The sequence below is a fragment of the Aquila chrysaetos genome, chromosome 5, assembly GCF_900496995.4.
Source record: "Aquila chrysaetos chrysaetos chromosome 5, bAquChr1.4, whole genome shotgun sequence".
Classification (NCBI taxonomy): domain Eukaryota; kingdom Metazoa; phylum Chordata; class Aves; order Accipitriformes; family Accipitridae; genus Aquila; species Aquila chrysaetos.
This window is the reverse complement of record NC_044008.1, coordinates 34,003,499-34,019,739: the sequence shown is the minus strand read 5'-3', so window position 1 is coordinate 34,019,739 and position 16,241 is coordinate 34,003,499. Positions and strand designations below refer to the sequence as shown.

General features: G+C 44.3%; 1 protein-coding gene and 1 long non-coding RNA gene across 2 annotated transcripts in view; one reads left to right on the top strand and one right to left on the bottom strand.

The window, feature by feature from the left end:
• Positions 1-732: 732 nt before the first annotated feature.
• Positions 733-11,638, bottom strand: LOC115342252. The gene is made up of 3 exons (XR_003923692.1): positions 11,545-11,638; positions 4,336-4,411; positions 733-781 (listed from the first exon to the last, which is right to left on the bottom strand). It is a non-coding gene; the product is annotated as an uncharacterized LOC115342252 (long non-coding RNA).
• DBX2 (developing brain homeobox 2) overlaps positions 10,945-16,241 on the top strand; it is a 21,599-nt gene continuing 16,302 nt past the window's right edge. The window contains exon 1 of the mRNA XM_030016302.1: positions 10,945-11,656. Coding sequence (XP_029872162.1) covers positions 11,083-11,656 — 574 coding nt within the window. The 5' untranslated portion in view covers positions 10,945-11,082. The remainder of the gene's footprint in view (positions 11,657-16,241) is intronic.

Sequence of the window (16,241 nt, the reverse complement as noted above, 5' to 3'; positions counted from 1 at the left end):
ACCTCCTGCTCAAAGTTGGGTCACTTCTGAGCTCAGACCAGGTTGCTCAGGGCTTTATCCAGTTGGGTCTTGAAAAACTCCAGGGGTGGAGACTGCACAGCCTCTCTGAGCAGCCTCTTCCACTGCCCGACTGTCCTCATGGGAAAAATGTTTCTCCTTCTATCCAGTCTGAATCCCTCGTTTCAATTTATGCCCGCTGCCTCTTGTTCTCTCTCTATGCTCTGCTGTGAAGAGTCTGACTCTGTCTTCTTGCTAACCTCCCCAGAGGTGCTGACGGGCTGTTGGTTTCCCCCCGAAGCTGTGTCTGTTTCAGGCTGAACAAGCCCAGTTCCTTCAGTTTCAAATGCTCCAGTCCCCAACCAGCTCGGGTGCCTCTGCTGATCTCACTCCAGTTTGTCCGTCTCTTTCTTGCGCTGGTGGGCTCAAAACTGGACGCAGTGTCTAGATGTGGTCTAACAAGTGCTGAGAAATGGGGAGCAGTCCCTTCCCGCAGCCCAAAGGCTGCATCCCTGTTCCTACACGAGGCAGGCGGCTGTCCTTGCTGCCGGGGCACACAGCTGCCCATCGGAACCCCGTTCCTGCAGAGCTGCTCCCCAGCCTCTCCCTCCCCAGCCCAGGCTGCTGCAGGGGTGCTTCCCTCCTGGGGACAGCACTTGGCATTTGTCCTTGCTGAATCTCACAAGGTCCCCTTAGTTCTTGTAGTTCCCCAGCTTGTCCTTTTTGGGGATGGGTGCAACATTTGCCTTCCTCCAGTTGTTAGGGACCTCTAAGCCTCTAGGAGCTTTCAAAGACGACAGATAATAGAGAATCATGTTTTATAGATGAGGACATAAATATAGCTTGCTCCTATTTGTTACAGGAAAAAAAATATGTTTTAACAATGTTAGGGAGACATCATTTTGTTCAGAGACCTCAAATGCAGTGGGTGAAATCTCGGCTCCCTGGAAGCCTCTGGCAAAGCTCCTGTTGCATCCAGAGGGAAATGTAATGGCATTTATAGTTCAGTCAGGACTTGGGTTTCCTTGCTTTAAAGCTGTATTTGTCAAAGTAATCAAAAGCAACTTTTATTTTTTGTAATGTACCTGTGTTTGCTCTAAGCATGACTCAAAGCCCCCTGACAACGGCAAGACTATAATTTTTTAGTGTACATTAGATCAGATATTTAATATGAAAATTTATGTAATTAATTAACCTTGTAAATCAAGGGAAAAATAAGAAATCTGCAGGGAGCTTCTAGCTGCCATGTGAAGTCAGGAGGGTTAGTACTGCTGTACTGTGCTCTAGATATTTCTGCTATTTTGCATTATTTTAGTTGCAAGAAAAAAGGAAAATTTCAGAAGAGATTAAATTGCTGCAACGAGTCATTTTTTCTAATTAATCTTAGGAAAGTATGCAGATTTTATTGCTGCGGGAATGCTTGCGCTAAGCGTATTTATTTTACTTTGTCTAAATCTAAAGTTACTGAAATTGTCTTTCTACCTGACAATCAAAGAAATCGTGGGTTCCTGTAGGGATTAAGTCAGGAAGCAGTTTTTAACAACAACAAATTGAAACGTTTACACAAGGAAGTGTTGCTTTTATAAGTGATGGGAAACTTCAAATTTGATTACAAGCAACCTTTGGCTTCCTATCTGTTCAACAATAGGCCATGTTGTTAAGGGCAATTTCCATGCACAGCATGTGGGTCCCATTTTTTCATCCTTAGACATGGTTGTTTACTGTTCAGAACTGTTTATGCATTTTAATCAGGCTTATTCAGCAGCCCTTAATAAATCACCACTAAGTGAATGTACCAAAACAAGAACTATTATACAGGATTTGTTCCCCTTATGCAGTATTTGCTGCCCTCAGGTTCCACTGGATATAAAAATAAAGAGTAAATGGGTAATTGAGTCAAAAGAATAATTATGAGACATATGATTTTAATGCCTTTTGCTGAGCCGTTGCCTCCAGCAACTTCCGCTCACTACAGGAGCCTGCCTTTAAATTCAGCCCGGGCCAGAATGACTTAACAATTGGAACCTGCCTTCAGCTCATGGCACTGGAAGGCTTTTTGATGGGATGAAGCTGACAGCCCAGTTCCTGCCTGGCAGACGTTCACATGAGACAAGACTGAAGTCATATAGATAAGCGCTTAAACATTCAGGTATCTTGGGCTCTGGAAACAACGGAGGAGAGCACTGTTGGTAAGAAATTGGTACACAGAAGTAAATACATCTTTTTGGTTATTCATATCGGGAACAACCAGAAAAACTTTTTTTTTCCATAGGCTGGTGAACAAAAAATTTCCAGAGGAATTTTAATAAAGGCTAATGGTTTTCTGTGACAGCTCTAGTTCATAAATAGAAACAATTTCCAGAAATGAACTTATTTATTTTCAGTAAAGGAGTATTTAATCTTGAAAGACTTTTCCAATCCTGCTTTTACTGGATATTACTGGATTACTATCCCTTCCTGTGAAAAACAGGGGAATTTTACAGACCTATAGATCATGTGCAGCGAAAATGTGACACACATGGCATGGTGCCCTACACATGTCAAAGAGTTATGTCTGGGAAAAACAAAATAAAACACAACAACAAAAAAGGCTTGTACCACGTAGGGCAGACTTTCCCAGAAACTACTACTCAAATGCAAAATACCATTTTGGAGATTATTTAGCAGGATCCTTGCCTCAGTCTGTCAGTTTGCCCCACTGAAGCCACTAAGAGAAATTAGGGTGCATAGATTTGAGCTCCATTCTTTTTGCTTGCAGAAATCCTGCTTTCCTTGGGTCAGTGTGCTCGGTCAGGCTGCCCGGTCCTTATGTTGCTCGTAGCAATAAAAGCTTTGTCCGGCAGTCAGCAGCCATGCAAGATTCCCCACCTACTCTCCTGCTGGACCATAACCCCTACTGCAGCTTTGCAGACCTTTTCTTCTCTTTCCCCGCCTCCCAAATTGTTTGTGAAGCATTTATGGTTGTTTCCTAAGAAGCAGGATATTTGGGGTTTTTTGCTTCAATCTGTTATTGTTTACCATGATAATGAAAGGTTCCTTTGTGAGCAGAAAAATTGCCACAACATAGCAAAACTCTGATAGCTAAATAGAGATTTCCTTTAGGAAATTATAAGGCCCAGTTCTCCAAAAGCCTAACTAATATGAATGGTCACCTTGACTTTAGTGGTGCTCAGGTACCATGATCAGCACGGCATATAACCTTTCAGCTAGCTGGAGCAGGTAGGCTCGAACCTTTCAAGAATACCACACTGAAATACTACTATTTTCTTCAGTAACACCTTGGATAGACCTACACAAAAGATGGTCCCTGAATTGTGCAGGTAAAGTGCTCAATTACGAATATCAAACTGGCAGTTGCACCATTCTTTCTTTGAACATAGATTACAGTCATTCCACCTGCAGAAAGAGAAAACATGTTGTCCTTGGATAAATGAATGGCTATATTCAACAACAATACTGTTTTATTTAATTGTTTGTTGTTAAGCAAAATGTGGCCAAACCTCTATTTCTTGTGCACCATTTGCAAAGTATGTCCAGCTCAGACCACATTGTCCTCTTTACTCTGAATTTAGATTCCTTTTTTGTTATTCTACTAGCAGCCTTGCTTCTCTCGCTGAAAAAAATAAAACCTCCATGCTGTTATGATGGTGTGCAGTGAAGAGAAACTGCCACAGGAAACCAGTCCAGTACTTTCTATGCGGTGTTACCTGAGCAGGAATTTGCTTGACAAACGGACCACGTAATTGTATTGTAAATGTTGGGTTGAGACCTAGCTGTCAAGGTTTTACTTCTTTCACAACTGCAGAAGCTATTCGTGTTTTTCTTTGCCTTGAAATTTCATTATACTACCTAACACTTCAGTTAGGAAGTGCGAGAGTCATGCAAGTCAGCCATTTGGGACCTAACCAAACTGTGAACCTTCACCTCTTGTGGGTAAAATGCTTCTGAATGCAGTAATCCACTTCATGTGCTCCCCTGCATTACGTTACAAAGTTTAAAAGAAATTAATGATGTCAACAAGTGGGCAAATATTCTCTTTTTCATACATACTCCCCCACTTGATTCTCTGCTTTTTTGGGGGGAAACAATTATTTCTAATGTTTAAGGAACAACGTTCAAAAAACAACTGAAGTTGTTCTTTTCAAAGGAAGCATGAAGAGGGTATGCGCCCTCTGATAATATGATGGTGACTGATTTCTCTTTTAATAGCATTATCTGCATGTGTCTTATTGTAGGGCCCTTCTAGGTACAGTAAAGAAACTAGTACAGTAATTGAAACATATGTAGGGAATAGAAAAAGACTGTCCATCTGTCCCAGTTATTTTGAGACAGACTCACCTGTGCTGGAGCAGTGCAGCAGCATGCTGTACCCTCTGACCTGAAGATGTTAAAGCTTTGGAAACTGTGGCAGCAGCTGTAAGGGAAATAAAGAAAACTGTGACCCTCTCACCTTCTTTAAACTACTTAAATCTATGAATTGGTAGAAGGACATTTAATAAGTTAGTCTTTTGCTGAAAATACAGCCTGAAACTATGATCTGTGAGAGGATCACAGTGCTCTGACCATAGAAATAGCTGGTACTTTTGAGCACTACATGGATTTCAGCTGGTTAATCCAATATTGAAAAACATTCCTTAAAACAATTACACAAGTCTCTAACACCATCACTTTCTGAAGAGGACAAAGGTACACAATAGAAGTTGTGAAATACCCAAGACATTCAGAAAACACCTTGCTCTGTTTTTTATATCACCAGATGCCTGAAGTATCAACACTGCTATAAATCATACCAAGGTATAGAAGACGATGCTGGACAGACTATTGGATAACCTCTGTATTTCACATCAGCAGAGTTGTAAATATGATTTATTCTTAGGAATATAAGTCATCTTCTGAGAAATCACTGTATGTTTTATATACTGCCTTCTGAATCCTTTGTATCAGAGTGGGAGCAGTAGATCCTGCTACTGTCTAATTAAATGTGAATTACAAGTTCCATTATATAAGCTCTTTCACACACTCCACTTTATTCCCAGTATGTCACAGAGGTGAAAAAAAATCCAAACTATGAAAATGAAATTTCCAAGTAAAATCCTGTAGGATTGAAGTTTTCCATGTGTGGTTTCTGCAGGGAGAAGCATAGTTTTAAAAGTTTGAGTCATATCCATATAGCTAGCTTTCGACATGTGTTAAAATCATGCATGAAAGTCAGGGTGCATGCTGCAGTAAGATTTTGCTCACATCTGCAACATAACTTGACAGGGAATCAATTTCTTTTCACACTTCAACATTTCACTTCTTTTTTTGCAACTTGTTGAGATCTAATGCCAAGCCAGATTTGACGGAAATGACTTCAGCCATTTGAAACTGAGCTCTTGAAGCTTTTTATGGAACTGGATAGAAAGAATGCTAATTCCATCTGTGTTTGTTCAGAATGATGGTGATTCCTAAGCACAGCAGAGTTTCCTGGTGAATGGTTAAGTTCAGCTGGGAGTGCTGTGAAATGCTTTAGCTAAATCTAGACTTCTCAAAAGCTTGACTAACCTGGCAAAGTTTATATTGCTTTCAGGATGTCAGGCCTGAAAAAAAAAAAACCAAAAAAACCCAGCAGGAGGTAGGAAGAGAAGTTAGTGTCAAGGCAAACTGCCTCCTCAGAAATTAAAATGGCAACAACAGGGTGCCCCAAATCTTCTAATGTTGTGGGCTGGCTGCCAGTTTTGCTCCTCCCTCATAAGGCAGCTGTGGCTTGCAAGGTTTGGGAGGCTTGCAAGTGGTTTGTGTGGGCAGCTACAGCGGAAGCCCATATCCAACACAAGCCCACCCAGGCTCTCCTTGAGGCTGCCCCTTGCTGCTGCATGCAGAGCAAGACAGTGGTGCAGTTTCCTACTCTGTTTTCTGAACACTGCCTATGTCTCCCCATGCACAGAAAATATTTCCAAGTCAAACGGAGAAAATACTGAGCTGTGACAGGACCCCAGCCTAGCCAGAGTGTACAAATCTAATTTTCCTCTCCTTCCACACCCTGCCCTTTCCTGGAAAGAGATGCCGAAGGCTTCCCCAGGCTGCCTGTGGGAGATCCATTCATAAAGTGGTGCAGGCAACACTCACCCAGCAAGAGTCTCCACAGTGCAAGTCACTGCAACATTTTTTGGTGTAAGCTACGCTTAAGAAGTTAGCTTATAACAGGTTCATGCCTCACATCATGCAGATGCCATAGTTTTTATTTGAACTGTGTCCTAAACTTTATGGTACAAAAAGCAGCATGTGCAAGCCAGAATAGTTTGGGGATGGTACAAAAACACGGAAAAAAACTTACGGTCAAAACTCAAATCCCTCCTACAGAGCTGGATCTTTGCTCCTAGTTTGCTGAGTACCTGTGCTACTTCTGTCACTGCTGTTCTGTGGTGTCTCTGGGTTGGAGCTAACCAGAGTGGTTTGCACCCAGGTTAGCATAACCTGACAGCGAGCTGCTTTCTCAGGCCAGGACATTCAGCCTCCCCATGTATGATCATCACCAAAACGTCAAGGGAGTGATTTTTGAGTGGGGAGGGGAAATTTAGAGCAAAAACTGCCTAAAAGTCTACAGCAGCTCTGCAGTGATGACATTGCCCAGCCTGAGCTTGCCAAGCTTGGTATTATTTTGAAGAACGTACTTTTGCAGACTGTTGTCTACTATGCTCAGGTTAGATGAAACAGTGCGAGACTACTATCTCCAAGGGTGTGGAAAATGCATCTACCTTAGAAAATGGCAGATAATTATGTTATTAGAAGTGCATTTTGATGCCGAAGTCCAGGGCATTTTTTGCCAGAGAACTTCAGCATCAATCTCAAGAAGTGCATGTACACTCTGGTAGGATTTGCGTATTATTCCTTTGGCTAGAATATGCCACTCCAAAGCTTACAAGCAGAAAAGTAGAGAGAGTATGGCATTATTTTTGCTGGAAAAGCAAAGTTGGAAATAATTAATAAGTGAGTTCAAATAGATGTCTCTAACGTGTCATACACTGAATCCAGTAAAATTATGGCTTGGTAGAGCTGCCTTTAGCACGCTTAAGCAAAGAGAGCATTAGAAAAGACCTGTATTCAATTACCTCATCTCTGTCTCCTGCAAGTGTGCGTCTGTTTATCAAGATCCTCATTCCTGGCTATATGGAAGAAAATGGCAGTAATACAGTTTGAGCATCTCAGGCTGCCAAAGAGGAACATTGTTTGGGAGCATGGAGGCAGACGGCTCACGCCACATGAGGTCTTCACACCCAGAAATGGCAGGTGTGCTGAAGTTTTTGCATATCTGATTTTAATAGAATGTAAAGAGCATTTAAATGACTAATTTCTCAAATCAATTTTAGGCATTTTATCCATGCTGATTGGAGATGCCTTTGTGAAAACTCGTAGTCAGGAACAGCACAGCGTGAATTTGCCCTGGGCTAGGTAGGACTCCTCTGCTATTTACACGCTTCTTTTGAATTACAAGGCTTTTCAGCTGCTGCTGTCACAAGGTCCTGGAAAACACATCTTTTCCTGAGATACCTATGCTACCATTTTCCAACATAGCCTATGCAGTAAAATAAAGGAGCCTCCCCATTATCCTTTGGATACCTTGGAGTAATTTACTGGAGTGCAGATCTAAACCTAAGCGGCTTAAACTTTAAGCAGCTGTCTTAGCCAGGGAGGTTCTCCTTGTCAAAAAGGGTTCGCAGAAAAATTACGTGTATGTAAATCTGGCAAATAATGTAGATGCCGACTGAATCTGGTAGAGTGTAAAATAAGGAAATGAATAAAGAATTGTTTCTGTTATTTGGATTTTGTGGTTGACTGCTGCAGCTTATGACTAGCCATATATTTGGCAGCTTTAGAAGAAAGTAAGTAAAATGTCAACAAGTTAGTGAGAATTACTGGAAAGAAAGTTAAGAGGAACATCTGATGGCTAATAATACATGCTTCCCGCTAAGCAATGGGAATGTTTGTAAGAAAAGTTTGAACTAATGGCAGGATTCGGCTTAACGTGAATTGCTACAGGGAAAGACCTGCAAGGGAGAGATCGCCCAGCTCAAGGATGGAAATGCCATCTGAGAAAGGGCAAAGCTGATGTAGAAGAGGGATCATTAGGGAGACTTTGATTTAGTTGCACAGATCTCGTGCTTAGGATGTTAAATAAATTGTCTGCCTTAGCAGTAAGACTGTACCGAGGACTCCCGGTGGGGAAGGCACAACAGGGAGAGCTGAGCATTTAATGTACGTTCCATGTACCCCATTTTTAAGCTCTGCAACCCAAGAAGCGTATCTTCATGTTTTCCAATCACCCGATGCAAGCCAAGATATCCAGTCAAGGCAAACTTTCTTCTTCTTTAGTCTGGTTAAGGTAAAAGTAAACTAATAAATTGGCAAAATCCAAATACAGAGTAAATCCCTTCCAAGTTTGCAGAACCAAATGGAATGAAAGCTTTTCACCATGTGAATACCAACTCTACTTACTGTCTGTATCCAGGTAATACACATGCAATGACTTTCCAGGTCCTTGGCTAAGGATCTGTTTGTCACCCATTTCCAGGCTGCATTCACTGGAAAGGATCTGGGTTTAGGGATGACACTTGTTTTTACATTCAGATCAGCTCATATTCCAGATCCGAACGAGGAACCTATACTTTCTTGTACTGTGCTCTCCAGCTTTTGACAGGTAACACCTCTTGGGCCTGACTGTACCCGATTATCGCATGCCCAGAGGACAAACAGAATTTGCTAGCTACTGCTCAGCAGGGCTACAGACACGTGTCCCAGAGACAAAGTGCTCAGAGGCTGCCCTCGTTTAGTGAGTTTATTCAGCTATATGTACTCTACCACCCTTACTTAAGCTCACATGACCGGTTCTAGGTCGGCACTGGGAATCTCTTGAAAAATATTTTCTCACTGTCTTATTTAAAACCTGGACGAGTTCTCTCATCTGGTTCACAGTGCTTTGTTGGTACAGCTATGAGAGCAGAGCCAGAACATGAGTGAGAGGCCACCGATAGATGAAAATGGGAGAGAGGAAGGGAACTGCTTAAACACACATTGCAATGAATGGGCTGAACCCTGGAACTACAGATGAAACCTGACACGACTCGTTAACCCGTCATGTGGCAACCGATCACTCTCTTCCATGGCACAGAGCAAATTGTCAAATGCTACATGTGTTGGGCTTGTATTTCACAGAAACATGCAACTTGCTAATCATACTTTACTGAACTACACAGCTGAGATGATTAACACAATAGTAGCCACTTTGGCACGAAAAATGGCTTTGGAGGAAACCAAACCCCAAGCCTGTCTTTGAAGGCTACTGTCTTTGAAGGCTACTGTCTTTGAAGGCTACTGTCTTTGACAACCATCTTTTCCTTGGTGAATACCTTTTATTCATGCGGCACAGCTGGATGGACTAACTGCGCTTTCCCAAGTGTTGAATTATGGTTTTCAGTGTCTCAGGCCCTTGGGAACTCTGTGAGAACTTGGTCAGTGAAAGGAAAGACAGAATAAATCCTTAAGTGTGAAGAAATTTATGAGGGGTAATTAGAAAGGCAGCTACTCGCTCAAAAGCAGGTGCCCTCCTGGGAAGACTCGCTTCTTTCCCTTAGAAACATGATAAATATATATTTCTGCATCTTAATATTACAACGATGCATATTACCTTCAGATGTACTCTGGGATCCACCAGGCTGGATTCTGTCATTTTCTATGGCAAGAGGCAACTCCAGTCTCAAAACACTCACAGGTAAAATACTTGCATTAATACCTTGAGTTTACAAAGATGAGGGCCTTCAGATCTGTAAATACAAGTGTTTAAGCTGTGGAAATCCTTTAAGCTGAGAACAGTTAGAGAATGGGAGTGTATCAGGGCAAAACTATCAGGTATGCTCATTTCGGTCTTATTCTTCTTCATAGTTTCAGCCACTGCTGAGGACAGGTCAGACTACAAGGGCCCCTGGCACGAAGCATCCTTATCAACTTACTTAGGTTCCCATTCACCACAGGTAACAACATCTTGGTGCCAGCGGAGTAAGTGCCCAAACTCTGGCAGGGCCAATCTACCCAAGGACATGAAGCAAAGCTTGGGACATCCACACGCTTAATCCACATCTCCTAAGGTATTACTTAGTACCGCAGCAGTTACACCATCCTTCCTGTTTGCTGTCTGAGGACATGGATGATTCCACTTCTCCAGCTGGTTTTAGCTATGAAGTACCCTCAAGCCCAAGGGGTTACGCCCCTACTGCTATACAAAAATAAGGGACACACCTGCTCCAGAGGATTTTGCAGGGAATATCCCTGAGATTAGACTGGTGAACGGCTGCTTTGAAATAAAAGGATCTCTCTGCAAAACGGGGAAGGTCTTTGGGAACAGCATCCGATTTTAACTTTCTGCATGTGTGTTTGAACTGGAAAATGAGACATCTTTGCCACATTACTTGGTTTGTAAGAAAGTAAGTAAGAATACAGGCAAGGAAGTGGAAACGGACAGAGCCACCCCTGCCAGAGCATGTTTATGCCCACAGAAAGCATCGTCCCACATCTCGAGGAAAACATGATTAACAGCGCCGCGCTGATCTTAATCAGATTTATTAAGACAAATGTTGAAAATCCAACCGGGGGGGGGGGGGGGTGGGGGGCAGTCACTAAGGCAAAAAAAAAAAAGGGGCCAGATAAAAGTGCCCAGAGGGAGTGAGCTAATGCCTATCTTCCCATTACCTCATGGGATCGTTAGGTCAACATGATCTCGCCGCGGCGAGCACCGGAGCCACCTCCCCGCCGGGACGGAGGCCAGAGGCCATTCCCTTCCCCTCCACACAGGTGCAGCTCCGCAGCGGGAGGCGCGAGCCCGCCGCCATGTCGGGAGGCCGGGGGCGCCCCCTGAGGGGGCGCCCCCGGCCTCCCGACATGGCGGCGGGCCCGGGCGGGTAAAGCGGGACAAGCCACCCCCGCGCCAGGACCGGCTCAGCTTCCCGCCCTTACCCCCCTCAAGCGGCGGGCGGGAGGGGGGGGGGGGGTCTGCCGGGCAAGGCGGCATTGTTGGCCGCGTCCATCACTCCCCCCCCGTCCGCGGCTGACATAATGAATGCGCTTGGACACACCTTCCAGCCCGGCGAAGAGGAGCGCCGCGTCTCCACGGACAGCCCCGCCGAGCTCTCCGCTCGCCTTTTCCCTCAGCCCTCGGGGAGCCGCCCCCGTAAGCCCGCCCGGCCCCATAGCCCGGCGCCCCGTCCCAGCCCAGTGAGGGGCCGCGGCGGCCGGGCTGGGCTGGGCTGGGCTGGGCAGGGCGAGGCGGGGGGGTGGGTAAAAGCCCTCGCTATGCTGCCCAGCGCCCTGTACTGGGACCTGGTGGGCTCCTCGGCTCTCCTCAACCTGCCGGCGGCGCCGGGCTTCGGCAACCTGGGCAAAAGTTTCCTCATCGAGAACTTGCTGCGGGCCGGGGCGCCGCCGAGCCCTGCCCAGCTCCGTCCCCTCCCCGCCAGCCCCGTCCCCCTCAAGCTGTGCCCCGCGGCGGAACAAATCAGCCCCTCAGGGGGTCCCTACCCGACAAGATGGGCTTTTCAAGTGCTTAACCCCTCCGCGGCGGACGGCGGCCGCCTGCCAGCGCGGGCTCCGGCGGCGGAGAGAGGCGGCGTCTTCCCGCCGGCAGCCACAGGTGAGCGCCGGCCCCTTCCCGCGTCCCGCCGCCGGGGAGTCGGGACGAGAAGGGGCTTCGCGAGGAGCGAGGGGACGGCGACGGGGAGAGAGGCGGCCGCTGCCCTCCTGCCGGCCGCTCCGACCAGCCCGGAGGCGGCAGCGGCGGCGGGACGCCGTGCCCCGCAGGGTGCCGTACCGCCGGGGTGTCCTCCCGGCGGCGGAGGGGTGCTGCCGGCGGGGCTCCGGAGCGGGGTCTCGCCCTGCTGCTGGCGAGGGGCCGGTCGTGAGGGCAGGCGGACGGCGGCTTTAAACCGCGCGGGCCGGCGCACCTGTGTGGGTGTAGTGAGCGCGGCAAAGCCTTGTGCTTTCAGGTCTGCTCGTTCTTCGCGGCCTGAGGGGATGGTAAAAGAGCTTCACCGCCAACAGGCGCTCCGGGAAGGGTTGAAATTCCTAGTTTTGGGAGAAAGGCGAGCGGTCCCGTCCCCTTCGGTAGCGATAGCTCGGGAGGCAGCAGCCCCCTCCCCAAGTGCCCCGTCCCTGGGGGACAGCAAGGGCTGAAGGGCCGGGCTCTTCCTACCAAAAGGAAAATTAATTCAAGCAAAGCAGGTAATTTTCTGGAAGTTTTGACAAAACCAGGGGCAGAAAAAAAAAAAAAGAAAGCTTTAAAGCTGTGTAAAAGGTCAGTAATTAGCCATTCGGTCCGGCGTTAAAGTAAAAACTGGGTGGTGGGAGACGCGTGCCCTGTGCCGGGCTGCCCACGGTGTTTGCTGTCGCGGGGGGTGGCTGCGATTTTCTGTCGGAACAGGCCCGCAGTAAGCTGTGTCATTGAACTGGAAACGAATAGTTCTACAAAACAGGTTTTGTTTCTTGGATGGGCCGATTTTCACGTAAATATGTTTTGTCTGGGCACGAACGACGTTTTAAAGTATTTTTAGGAATGCGCGCTTCTGTCAGCCGTGGAACTGATTGAAGTTGAATTCAAAGTTAATTCACAAGATTAGGTATTAGACTCACCGTCTATATTGCGTTTTGCCTTTCCGTTATAATATATCAGTTTATTTCAGTCTTGTGTGGTGTTTTCAGAATTTTTATTTATGATCATGCGGTTTTAAATGTACTTGAAATTCAGACAAGCAGAATCATATTTATTGAAGTAAGTCTTTGAGGTGTGAAACCAAAAGGCTCGTTATAGAAACAGAATAACAGTTGTTTTCTTTTCAAGCATAATTTTACTTCAATTAAATCCTACAAACTGTTCTGCAAAATCCAAACCAGTTTTTGATCCTTTAGCATGATGTACTTTAAAGGTAGGTAGGAGAGAGTCAAAGAAGCGTACATTAGCATTTCTGAACATTCCAGACCTCAGCTGCCCTAAGCGTTATCTCAAGCATATCAGTTATTTAAACATGTTTATTTTAACCACCAGGAAACAGGACAAGTATCATCTTTCTGGAATTAGGTGCATATTCTTTCCCCCCGCCCCAAAAAAAAGCTCTAGAAAATGCTACGTTTATGTGTGCAGAGCGCATGTAAAAGGGGAGACTTCACATGCCTCAGCACTCATCGCTATAGGTGAACTTTCTGTAAATATTACAGAAGTTCCTGAATGTCGAGTTTTTCAAATGCTTGCTTCCAGGATTAGTTCTTTCTTTGATTAGCCTGCAGTGGTACTTGTGAACTTAGGAAAGTGTGGCAGGTCTGCCTAGTGATTTGGAGTCTGATCCTACGTTTCTTCTGATCCCACAGCTCCCAGGGATTTCAGTGGGAGCTCTGGGCAAAAGCACCAGGCTCTTATATTTGGGCAGTGAGAAATACTAGGTTTCCTCATGCATTATGCACTCAGGAAAAAAAAGTCTCCTGTGAATGTAGAAGATGTACCACAAAGATGTATATATTCTAACAGGGATCTGTTGATTCTGATCTGACTTACATGTCTTAAAGTGTTGAGGGCTCTTGGGTGTCTGAACTTTGATAAATGTAAATTAGATTGGAACTGTCCTGCTAAACCAGATTTTGTGGTTTCTAAGGAGTCTCTTCTCTCTAGCGTAGGTGTACGCTGGGGGAACCATTCAGACTGGACACTTGCATTTGTGAATAGGGCTGGGGTGGTCAGGCTGTGTTTATGTTTCTTGTTTATGCAGTGATAGGGCAAAAGAGTGTTTTTCAGAATAAGAATTTTAGCCTTCAGGGACTAATGAAGGTATTTTAACTAAGGAATTCATACTAAGTAGGGTTTTTGAATTTACTGATTATTGTGAGTATTCACTGATTTTTGTGAGTTATTTGAGGAATAAACTCTTTCCTATCTGGAGTCCCCAAATCACATGGCATTTTGGAAAATCTTGGTCTAAGTCTTTAATAAGACTATTGAACATGATAAAGCAAAATGTTTTTTTAATCCTTCTGAACTAGCAAGTGCTTTATAAATCATGCAGGGACTAAAAGTGCTCTAACAAACTAGCTTGGCATAATCCAGGGGTTTTAAAATAAAAAAGAAAAAATGCTACAGAAAAGAGAATTGACAAAATATCAGACTTTTTGGAATCAGTAATCTGTATTGCTCATGTAGTCCCAAATTCTGGTGAGGTCACCAAAAGTTCTCAGAAAGGAGGGAATATAAAATCACACCAGGGACTGAACTGAATAAGCTGAACCTTTTTACAGTTCCAAAACCAACATGTATCCACAGCACCTACCAAGGAAAGACATGAAGAAAGCACTCCATTTTAGGGTACCTTTTAACACTCCCTAAAAGTGCTAAAGATGAAAGTTTTCTTTCTGTAAACTGGAAAACTCTTATCCATGGCAGCAAAGGACACCAGGTAGGATGGCACTCTTGATCTGGTCCATCTGGTCATGGTAGCTTTTCCCTTTGTAACTCCTCAGCAGCAGACTTTTATCAGCAAGTTTCCATTCCCATAATTTACAGGTTTCAAAGGATTTAGTTTGACTATATCAAGAGCTTATCTGCATGTGTATTCTGAGTTCTCCTCCAAAATTATCCAAAATGAAAAACTGAACAACTACTCAGAAAGTGTCCCATCCAAGATACGTCATCTCATGAGTGGGCTTGAAATAAATATCTTTACGTTGTCTGTAAAATATTAAAATCATCACTTTCCATTGTTACACCAGTTTTAAAAAATTAAATGTAATCAAATCATAGTTTTTTTAAATGAATTTAGTTTATTTTGACTTAAGAGTACAACCACATGCAGAAGCAGCATGTTACATAAAACTTAAGAAGGAAAAACAGAATGAGCATTATTGCTATATGATAAACTCACTTGCCTTCTGCAACGGTATGCCTGCCAGATTCCCGCAGGCTTTCTTGCACCTTGCTCTGAAGCCCCGGTGCTGATGATGGAATGCTGAACTGGGCCCACCACCTTCAGCAGGTGTGGTAGACGCTGTGTTTCTGTCTAGCTGAACTGAATTTCTCTTAACCTGTGCGCTATGGTCCTGATTCTTCTCTTTTAAGACCTTTTGCCTTGATGAAATAAATGCATAATGCTGGCTTCTGCTTTGTGAGAACTTTGCATACAGTGTGTATTTGTAGCCCTGCCTAGGTAAAGCAGTGCAGAATCTGGTTCTGCCTTTTAAACACTGGATGCCCAGACTGTGTTCTTCCTGGCTAAAAACTTTTAAAAATGCATCGTTGTAAAGCAGCATTTCCCAGTGAAACATATTACAGCTATGCAGCTTATAGTTGCACTGCCTCTTAAAGGATGAGGGAAGCTTCAGATGAAAGTTCTCAGCAAACTAACGGACTCTTAAGCATGGAGGAAGTCCTCAATTTCTGCTTGCTAATCTGGGATTTAGTCCCTGTCCTTGTACTCCAGTCCTATCATTATCGTCTGGATAAATTAGAAGACTTGACCAGTTTTCCTCAGTGTTCTCTGACATAGGAAAATTACCTGGAGGATGCTGAGATGCAGTATATTGTGGCACAGGTGCTTTAAAGAGATCTACTCCACATCTTTCCTCATGACTTGGTTTCCAGAAGTATTGGTTGACAGCAGGTCAGAGTGATCTCCTTGAGAAATGCAAAGTTACTCTGCTACCTGGAATGATCTTCTGAAAAATCTCTGCTCTTCTCAAGTAATTTGCCCTGGACGAGGATGACAGTAAGTGCTTTACAGCCTGAATATGGTCATTAGTGGTATGACCATGAATATGGTCATATGTGGCAAGAATCCGGCTTTCTGCTTTAATCTTGGCATTTTGATAGATTAACAGAGAAAGGAAAATGAAAAGTGCAATGAAACAAATAAATGTAACAGTGAGATACTTCCACTGCAAAACTTGCTGAATAATTAAGTTTACAGGATTTTTGCCTAAAGCGTCAGAATACAATAGAGCAGAATAAGGTACGGTACATATAACACAAAAGAAAGCAATTAGAACAAGTATGTCATGAACATAAATTGGACTTATAATAATAAACACCCATTCTGTGATACAGCTGTAGCTTTTCTTTCTGTAATATTTGAGTACTTTACATTTTAATACATTTATCATCACAATGTGGCAGTGCGATAGGAGAGATTTCTACTGCGTAGAGGAGGAGCTGGAGCAAAACGAAGTGAGTGACTTGTCTAAGG